This window comes from Herpailurus yagouaroundi, unplaced genomic scaffold, assembly GCF_014898765.1.
Source record: "Herpailurus yagouaroundi ecotype Mexico unplaced genomic scaffold, PumYag 188, whole genome shotgun sequence".
Lineage (NCBI taxonomy): Eukaryota > Metazoa > Chordata > Mammalia > Carnivora > Felidae > Herpailurus > Herpailurus yagouaroundi.
Genome location: NW_024412419.1, coordinates 2,544,946 through 2,554,959, shown reverse-complemented (window position 1 = coordinate 2,554,959; position 10,014 = coordinate 2,544,946). Strand labels below are relative to the sequence as shown.

The 10,014-nt window shown below is 49.7% G+C and overlaps 1 protein-coding gene across 5 annotated transcripts in view; it reads right to left on the bottom strand.

Annotated features, from left to right (window-relative positions):
- Positions 1-256: 256 nt before the first annotated feature.
- The window catches only part of DCDC2C (doublecortin domain containing 2C), an 82,744-nt gene continuing 72,986 nt past the window's right edge, over positions 257-10,014 (bottom strand). For 3 of the 5 annotated variants that reach the window (XM_040495979.1, XM_040495980.1, XM_040495981.1), the window contains one exon: positions 257-673. In XM_040495979.1, coding sequence (XP_040351913.1) covers positions 429-673 — 245 coding nt within the window. In that variant the 3' untranslated portion in view covers positions 257-428. The remainder of the gene's footprint in view (positions 674-10,014) is intronic. The other 2 variants (XM_040495983.1, XM_040495982.1) reach the window with 2 other exon arrangements.

The window sequence follows — 10,014 nt, the reverse complement described above, 5'->3', positions numbered from 1 at the left end:
GTTAAACAGAAAAAAAATTAACCATAGATAACTGTGTAAATAAATATGTGTCATTTTCAGGGCAACTGAGTCACCTGGAATACTAGATATGGACCGATGCTCTAAGAAATGAAGGTGTGAGCCAGGTGGTGATACACATTACATCTCACTAATCACTTCCCACCCCTCCCAGTTTTACTAAAATTCAGGGAACAGGGGAAGGAACTCCAGATGAATTTAGTCTTAATCATTTTTTTAAACTTTGACCACCAAAATATGAAATGCCCAATTTTAATATTGTACTAGCATACCTCTTTAGCATACCGTGAAATAAATGTCTAATTTTCTTTTCATTTGCCGTGCGATCCTTTCTAGCTTCTGACTGTTATTCTTTACAACATGGCTGATATGTTGTTTTCATGGTATTTGTTCAGTTTTTCCTCCGTGTGTCATCTCTTTTTGCTGCTCAGGTACGATGGTTCCCATGTGTCAGGTATCTGTTCTTGGGATGGCTGCCCCCAGGATGGCTGTTCGAGCAATTCTTGGTCTTCAGGCTTTTCTTCTGATCGTCCTGATGATGATTCTTCTCGTGAGTGCTGTCCCATTGGTGGTTGTCTTCGGTCTTCTATTTTCACTGGGGTTTCTAGTAGTACAGGTGTGTTTTTTCCCTCTAGAAGGTCATATGGTTCTTTTTCTTCAGTAAACAAAAATAAAACAAAATCACCAATAAACGTAGTAGCCATCTAAATCAAGTGACATAAATCATAAAATAACAAACATAGCTACTATATCATCAATTTCATATCGATAGTGATAATATTAATAAAAATAATTCTCACATGGGCTGTTACACTTCCAAGGTGCTTTACGTACATTATCACTTTTATTCTCACTTGGAAATAGAATCTTAAATAAGCATAAAATAGGTAGGATGTACTAGTATCGGAGAAGGTCAAGAGAAGCCAGTATAAACGATGTGCTAATATTAATTAAATAGATGTAATCCACTAGTTGTTTGAAAATTGATAAACCACAGGAAAGACTCTTGTGTTTTCACTAACATAAAAAAGGCACTTTTAGTAAAATCAAAAAGGACAAATCAGAGCGCAGGAGAATCCAAAACCACTGTCTTTCTCCAGAAGAGGCACCAACACATGAAAACAACCTATGGAAGCAGAAAGATCATGAGGTACTTGGGAATCTGTCACTTGCCAAACCACATTCGTCGGTGACGGTACCATCTGTTCCTACGGCGAAACATGCCATTGGGCACAGGGAATCAACGCTGCTCCCGGACACTGCAAACACCACTGCTGGACCTGCGGAATGGCGTCTTCAGCGAGAGGCCTCACGGAACCTCCGAGAAGGCAGGTGTGTCAGCAGACGTGCTTACCTGTTGCCTTCCCCCAAAACCTGTTCTTTCTCTCCTTCACGGAAGCAAGACCCAGGCCCCAGCCCAGAACCTCCAACTTCACCCTTGCCCCTCGTATCCAACCTGCGGCCAAGTTTGGTCAATATGGTCAAATTCACAAATCTTCCTGCAAAGTCCCTTCCCTGCGGCCCAGTCTCGTCTGGGCCTCCATCACCTCCCGGGACGCTGTCCCTTCTCTGCGGCCCAGTCCCATCCGGGCCCCCGTCACCTCCCGGGACACTGTCCCTTCCCTGCGGCCCAGTCCCGTCCGGGCCTCCATCACCTCCTGGGACGCTGTCCCTTCCCTGCGGCCCAGTCCCGTCCGGGCCCCCGTCACCTCCCGGGATGCTGTCCCTTCCCTGCGGCCCAGTCCCGTCCAGGCCTCCACCACAGAATATTGTGAATGAAGGTAACACTGTCACCTTGCCCTTCTCCCCTGATGTCCACATCATTATCTTAAACATCAATGCGATGATGTCACCTGCTCTGACACATGAAGCCCCAGACCCTCCGAATGACACATCAGGCTGTGGCGGTGATGCCAGGGGCCGCCAGGCCGGCTCCCCTCCCCCATGCCTGGGGCGGAGCCACCAAAGACCCTTCCAGACCGCAGCCTCCACGGGGGGCCAGAAACCCATTCTGACCAAAGGGCCGTGAGACGAGATGCCCGCCGCTCTGGGTTGAGGAGGCGACGGCCTGAGGCAGCCTCCTCCCCGTGCAAACTCCACCGTCCCCTGTGGGAGACGGTGACGCGCCCAAACCGAGACCCCCGCGTCACCTCTGGGGGGGAGACACCCAGGGGAGGCTCCAGGCCTCGCTACACTTCGCGGGATCCAGAGAGAATCTCTGTGCAAAGTCCCCGACACTCCGCCTTCACGGGTCCCAGCCTACCCGGTAGGACCTAAAACCGACCTGAAATGGACACGTGCCTCCCGCCCCCACCGGTGCCTGTGTGGACCGCAGACGCCTGCACCTGCTGCGTGCGGCCACCGCTGCGCCCGTGGCACCTGCGGGCCCTTCTCCGCGGCGCCCGCTTGGCGGCTCCCGACGGACCGTCCACACCCCACCCGAGCTGCCCTCTCCTTCACGTCACCACCTGGAAGTCCCTGCAGCCCCTCCCCGGCCCAGACAGGCCCGTGTTCTCCTTCAGGGACCTTCCACGGCACCCACACAACCTCCGCTTATGCATCTGCCCCCAACCCCGGTATCAGTGAGCTTCTCGGGCACAGCAAGTCCGAGCCTCACTCGCATGCACCCTCGGTGCCCAGCAAGTACCCAGCGCAGAACCCGCAGCTCCTCTGGGAGCCCTGCCCCGCATCCCCCACCCCCCCACCCCCAGCTTCAACAATAATATTGGACGAGTCGCCTTCCCCTCTCTGGGTTTCAGTTCTTCCCTTCTTGAAAAATTGGGGTAAAAGTATGAATCTTAAAAATGTAGGATTATGGAGACCAGTGAACGGAAGCAGACAGGGAGCTGTTAAAATTGACGGATACGTGATACGATACTCACCGTGATCACATGCACGTTTAAACAGCAAAGGCGGGGTGGGGGACTAACACGCACACGACTGTGTGTCGAAGGAAAGGCAGAGGCGGTGAGGGCTGGCGCCGGGCGGCCGCGCTTTGCAAACCCGGGAGCCATGCAGGCTCAGAAGCTCGGCGTCCTCCCGCGGGCGCCCTCCTGCGGGTGGGTGCGATCCCCGCTCACAGTCCGCCGGCCGCCAGGAGGCTGCCTCCCCCTCTTTGTCCTCCGGCACCCAGCTCAACCCCACAGGCCGAAGGTGCTCAGAAAATGTTTGATACATGAAAGAGGACAATAAAGAATGAATGGACCAGCCATCCCCTAGCCCTGCACACAAGGCAACCCTAAAAGCAGAGAAAATTAGAACGTGCAAGGTTAAAAATAGAACGAAGATGTCAAAGCATGTTTATGGGTAATGTATTACCATAAAATGCAATAGAAAATTACATCAAATATTAATAGAACATAAAATACTATATGCGTCATGTTAATATATAATAAAACATTATTTCAAAACGCCCTGAGCCCTCCTTGCCTCTCAAATGCAATCGCCAGCGGGATATTGCTAGTGTCACCTACGCGTGCTGTGTTTTCCTTCAGGACTGAGCCCCCGATCCAAGAGACCTCTAATAACGGCTACAAATGGGTCACTTAGGGGCACGTATTCACTTATTGGTCTCAAGTCTCCTGTCTGAAACCCGTACTTCGTGTTACAAGTTTCAGGAACTTTATTTTTTTCTCTTCCCTACTTTTTTTTTTTTTTTTTTTACCAACTATCACGAGGGTACACGGTGAAATATTAAAGCAATTCCACGAACCGTGAGCCGACAGACAGCGCCACCCTATGGTGACGTCCAAACCTCCACTTGTCAAGTCACCTCGAAACCGTGCCATATAAAATGCAGCTTAGAGGGGTCCCTGCTTAGTCAGGAAAGAGTAAGTCGTTCGTTCAAAGCCACGTAATCCAAGCGGAAGGCTGCCTGGAAACAGATGGCCGTGGATGGCCAGGTCAGGCTGGGGCAACGCATAAAGTGACCTGCTTCGGACATTTTCAAAAGGGGAAACTCACAAATGGACAAAGCGAGCCCAGAGCAGCCACCCGCACGGGTCATACACACCCCGTAAGCGATCATCGATAATTCACTCTCTTACCAGGAAACGGAACCACTTTTTTATTCTCACTGAGGGTCTTGAGAGGTGATAAAAAGAGAGAAACATCCAGATAGTAATCAACGGACCAACGGGTTTACATATTATGAGATTTAGATGTAAGAGCTAAAAGAATTGCTGGAATATTCCCATGGTGACTGGCCTTGAGAGAATTTAGAGCCAATTTCAGTAAAAGGATAATCGCGCGCTATTACGCAGGAAGTCATGCCAACATTACGTAAATTGTAGTTTCTGAGATTACAGGGCAACTGGCAAAATTGTGATCTTAGTTTTCTTCCTCTGAGGAAAAAAGGCCTTTGGTGACGGCGTTCCTTTCTCTTCAACTGTTTCCTCATGCGGTTTCATCGAGGGCAGTCAGGGGCATAGGTGGTGTTTCCCTGGCTCCACACAAGATTTAGGAGGTAACAGAGTCTCTCCGGTTACACCAATAAACCGTAAAATGCAGGCGTTGGGTGTACCCTCCAAACAACCAGAAAACGTAAACCAGCTCGACTTACACAGCAGCTGTTTTTCAAAAACCCCAAGAGTAAATAGCAATAAAAATAGAACACTCGGTCTAAAATGAAAAACACTAAAAGCAGACACGTATGACTTATGTCAACGCTTGCAAGGTATAACATGCTAATCCACGCGGTACGACGTCAATAAAGGCAATCCAGCTTCTGCGGATTTGCCCCATTTAACATCTTATCTGGAAATTTTGCGTTGGCTTCGGGGATTTGGAGATTTATGCAGTCTCTGCCGATTCACGCACGTAGCATGAAAATATCTGTTCCATTACAGATGCGTGCTTCTAAGTGTATCTCTGTGTCAAGGTTTCCACTGGCGTGAGTAACACAGAAATACCTTTGCTAATAAGCGCTTCAGTCAACTTGAACTCCGGGGCCAAACAGCTAGACTGAAGGCCTGACATTTTGGCGAGCAGGATGAAAACGATATACAAGAGCGGCTGGGGTTGCTGACAGCCGCTGGAGGAAGAAATCCGAGAAGCTGTTACGAGATTTGATTGGGGAGATTAAACTGCCAACAGCAGCAGCTGGGGCAGAGGAGAGTGAACGAGAACCGGGAGTTTCAGGAGAAGGCTGGTTGCGACGACATCGCAGGCGGTCAGAGACCACCGGGAACCAGACGCACCACGACAGCTGGATGAGTTCACAGAGACCCCCACCTTCGTCCACAAAGAATTCCATCACTCGTCTGCTTTACTGCATAATGTGACTTGAGTGTGCCGTGCGTAGAGTCGTCAGCGCTTGCCTTGAAGACTCCTGTTCACCTGCACTTAGTTTAGTGACTGCCGGAACACACGGCAGCTGCTGGTTATGAATTAAGATGTCAGGCTCAAATCGGTGAAAATAAATCCAGTGTGTGGGCTTGAGGTATAATTCACTCGCGAAAAGTTAGAAGCCCAGAGTTAGGTAGCATTTAACTTTCATATTCTGTAACGATTACCTAGCCGTCTGATTTCTCTGTGGGCTGGAATGTTTTCGAATAAACTAGCAAAGGCATTTTCCAAGTCCTTAGAGGGAATTACAAGTTAAATCAAAAAATAGTTTGAATTCACGGCATCTCCAATAGTGGCCTGAAGGACGCGTCTCCCCCTGGCGACCCGGAATAACAAACAGGTTAACCTAATGAGCCCGCCTGCAGCCAATATAGACATTTTTACTCTTAAAATAATTTTAATTTTCGGTATTCAAATGTGCTTATGATAGAAAATTGGGAAAACAGAGCAAAGCCCCCCAAAATGGAAATAAATTGAAGTCACAGACCCGCCACTCGCTGTTAGAAGGTGTAATCCACGCCAAGGGTGGCAATGGGGAATAAGAAATTGTCTGATTTTGTAGCCTTGGGATAAACTTCCAGAGGTGGCTTTTGCTGGCTCAGAGGTGCGGAAGCTTCAAAGTGCCCCGCAGAAGAGATTACCCAAGTCATACCCTCCTGAGGACACAGTCTCCCCCGCAGTGTCCCCAGGTGGTGGCGGCTGTCTCTCCCGCATGCTTGGAGGAGGGGACGGGTCCTCCTCGCTCCTCACGGCCATTTCTAGACCTTCAGCCCTTCCTCCTCCCTCTTCATAGCCCATGTCATCAGACTCTTCCTCCCACCCATGTTCCTTGGAGTGGCCATGGCCCTCCCTTCCTGACCCCCCGGCCCGCAGCCCCTCTCTCCCCCTAACAGAGCCCCCATCACTGTCCTTGGGGATCTCAGCGGCCACTCGAGACACACCTTCCAGTGTTGGCCTCTCAGCTCTATAGCCCCATCCCATCCAGCGACCCTGTTTTCTATCTTTCTCCTGAGACCACACCTTGGGCCTCGTCTTTCCCACACAGGGTAATGACCCGTGTCAACTTCACTCTCCAGTCCTGACAGAGCTCCAATCCTCTCTTCACCCAGCTTCACCTGGTGTTAACATCTTACACAACCACGGTACGTTTATAAAAACTAAAATCAACAGTAAGACAACGCTGCTTCACTACAGACTTGACTTGGAATTCACCAGTGTTTCCATTCATATCCCTTTGCTGTCCCGGGATCCAGTTCTCAATAGCACCTTGCAGTCAGTCCCCGCGTCTCCTAGTCTCCTCCAAACTGTCACAGCTTCTCGGTCCTTCCTCATTTTCCATGACCGTGACACTTTTCTTGAAGAGTACCGGTTGGGTATTCTGTAGAATGTCCCTCGGTTTGGTGTAGCTGATGTTTTATCAGGAATAGACTGGAGTCATGGCTTTGGAGGAATACTACTATTCTACTACGCTACTAGAGTGAAGCAAAGCCCTTCTCACTGCCTCATACCAAGACATCTACTACATTATTTATCACTGGTGGTATTACCCTTGACCCCTCAGGCCAGTGCTGCCTGCCAGATGTCTCCACTATAAAATTTCCCCATGTTTTCTTTCAAAGATTGAAAACCAAGGACTTTGTCCTTACCTTTTATTTCACAGCTAAAAAAGAAGACCCGGGTGGTGACGGGAGTGGAACCTCCTCAGAAGAGAAATTGCAGGGGAAATGGGGAGACTGGATCTTTCGGGTCCCTTCCTAGACTAAATTCCAACCATGTTGTAAGCTAATTATTCTTTACTTCCTACCGATGAACACGTGTCAGCATCTTGTTTGAAAGAAACCACGACACATATGCCACAGGCCTTATTCCTGTGAAATTTGCCAAGAAATTCAAGCAAAGCATACGGTGCAGGCAGGGGAGATGCGTTCCTGGACCGCGCAGGGATATTAAGGGTTTCATCCCGAGCATCCGCTTGGTGCACAGAGACCGGAAGATGCCACCCAGAGGACCCGTCGAAATCAGGTGTGCGGGGGTGGCTGGCAACCAGGTCAAGATCCCGATGACGGTGAGCCGCGGCAGGAAGGGGCCCCTCGGCCAGGCCGAGAGATGCAGGTGCCTCTACACAACACATGCATACAGAGCTGCAGAGCTCGGGGAAGCTCCCAGGGATGAGAGCCCACGATGAAGAATTGCCCTACGTCTGTTTACAGTTTAGAGTTTTTCATACACCTTTATGTCACTTTTCTCATTGAACATCACAACGGGGCCGCGTGCCCTCGATTCCGTAGATGAGCAAAATAACGTTCAAAGAGTCTGAGTTACTTGCTCGGATGCCGCGGGTACCAGGGGCAGGGCGGGCGCCCGACCCCAGCGCGCTCCGTCCGGCACGCCTCCCCCTGCGCCCATGGCCGACGAAGCGATTAAGGTTCATTTGAATGCTCACTTCCTCTGGTTAACACTTTGCTTCTCCTTATCAGTTCCCAAATATTTTAAAAATAAGTTTTAGGTCGTTACATATTAATGTTCTCTTATCAGTTTCAATCTATGCCATGACCGCTTCTCCAAGATCATCTTGGAGAAGTGATGTCAACAAACAGAAGGAAGGACACCCTGTTTTCGTGGCCCTCAGGAAGACAGGGAAATGGCCCCTCTCCCTGCACCCCTGTGTATAAGGCACAGTCTCCCATCGCTAATGGAGAAAGGCGCCATACAAATTCAACTTGTTTTATGAACACCAAGACATCTTTATGAACTTGGAAGATCATTTAATCAGCTAAGGTTACGTATCCTACAAAACCGGAGAGGGGCTTCCTATTCAGGCCTCGTGTCACTCTTGCAACTTTCCTTTATGGCACTTTGCAGACACTGGGGTGTTGTTTCTTTCTTTCTTTCTTTCTTTCCTTTCAAATTGAGGGTTTGTGGCTACTCTGAGTCGAGCATGTCTGGTGACATCACTGTTCCAACAGCACTGGCTCACTCCGTGCCTCCGCGTCACATCTGGGTAATTCTTTCAATATTTCAGACTTTTTCATTATTGCTATACGTGTGATGGTGATCTGTGGTTATGACTCACTGAAAGCTCAGAGGATAGCATTTTTAGCAATAAAGTATTTCTTGAAGTATCTACACTGGTTTTTTTTTTTTTAGACATAATGCCACGGCACGCTTAACAGGCCCCAGTGTGGTGTAGACGTAACTTTTACACACAGTAGGAAACCAAAACCTTCATCTGACTTGCTGTATTGCAGAATTCACTTTAGTGGAGTATTTGCTTTATTGCAGTGGTCTGGACCCAAACCACAGTATCTCCTAAGAATGACTGTCGACCAAATACCAGATGGGAATTGAGCTCTGCTAGCCCAAGAAGGAGGGGTCTTAGATTCTCAGAATCAACTTAGGTTTAGCGGTAAGGAAAGCATCTAAGGAGAAAAAAGCATAGTGAACACTTTTCTCTAAGATTACTTGGACCTAGTCCTGTCTGAAGGCAAAGACTGGGTTCAAAACTCAAGCAACCCCCCAGTGAATGAACGTCAATCCTGCTGCACAGCCCAAGGGACCACTGAGCTCTCGTCCCCCATGGCAGCTGTCCCCACGGCCACCCTCCTGAGCCCTCCAGGCAGCCTCAGCACAGGCAGCACCATGGAGGGACGGGGCGGCTTCTCTGCACACGCTCATCATCCGAGAAGAGCCGTCAGAAGGAGTCGACCCACACTCCGATTTCACAGTTCAGCCCGACTCAAACCCAACCGAAAGGGAGCACCTCCTCTTAACCAATTCCACCCGCCTCTTTCTGGGGCCCCTGGGGCCAATCTGAGTTGACACAGCAGGTCCAGAGTTACCTCTGGATGCCTGGTGCTCAGTCCCCTGTGCGCCACGTTGTGGAACTAAGCGTCATTTCATACTTGTGTAAAAGATCACAGGACATCACTAAATGAATGTGCCAAAAAATGAAACCTCTCAAGCAACAGCACTCATAACGTACAGAATGGAAAGACATGGCACTCGTGGAGTTGCTGCCTACCAAACACCTCAGACCGCACAGAAGCACGTAGACGCGCCGACGGGTCAACGGGGAAGCACAAATCAGGGGCCAAACACCAAGCCAACCACTTGCTTCTCTCTCAGTCTTCCTTATCCTTGGTCAAATAAGATGCGTATTCAGTGGAATCACTTTCTGCTTGGTTAGCATCCTCCCATACAGACCAGGGCTGGCCTCACAGGCCTACGCGGCCTTACTGTCAGAGCCCCGTCACTTCCTTGCCACCCCCTTCCCAAGAGTCAGCTCGTTCTAAGATGGCTTCCAAGCACGAAGGAAGCTGGGCGCCGCTGAACTTCACACTATGGGGTAGATAACTGGCAACAGCTCCTGGAGCAGAGGGCTTCTCCGCCGGCCACCCACAGGAAGAGAGAAAAGCAGGGAAGGACCCTCTGAGGGGTGGGGAGATGGGAAGGGCTGTGAGGGCTGCGCAGGGTCACTCTGATCAAAGTCATAAAACAGCAGCCTGGCTCAGGCAAGTCAGTCCCCCAGCTTTACCCAAAGATAGTGAAATGAAACTTTAAAAAGAAGTCATCGTGATTAATTTTTCCAGGGCAGGGTAGGGTACCATCACAAGTCAAAGGAGGCTGTGAAATTAGACCACGTTTAAGAAA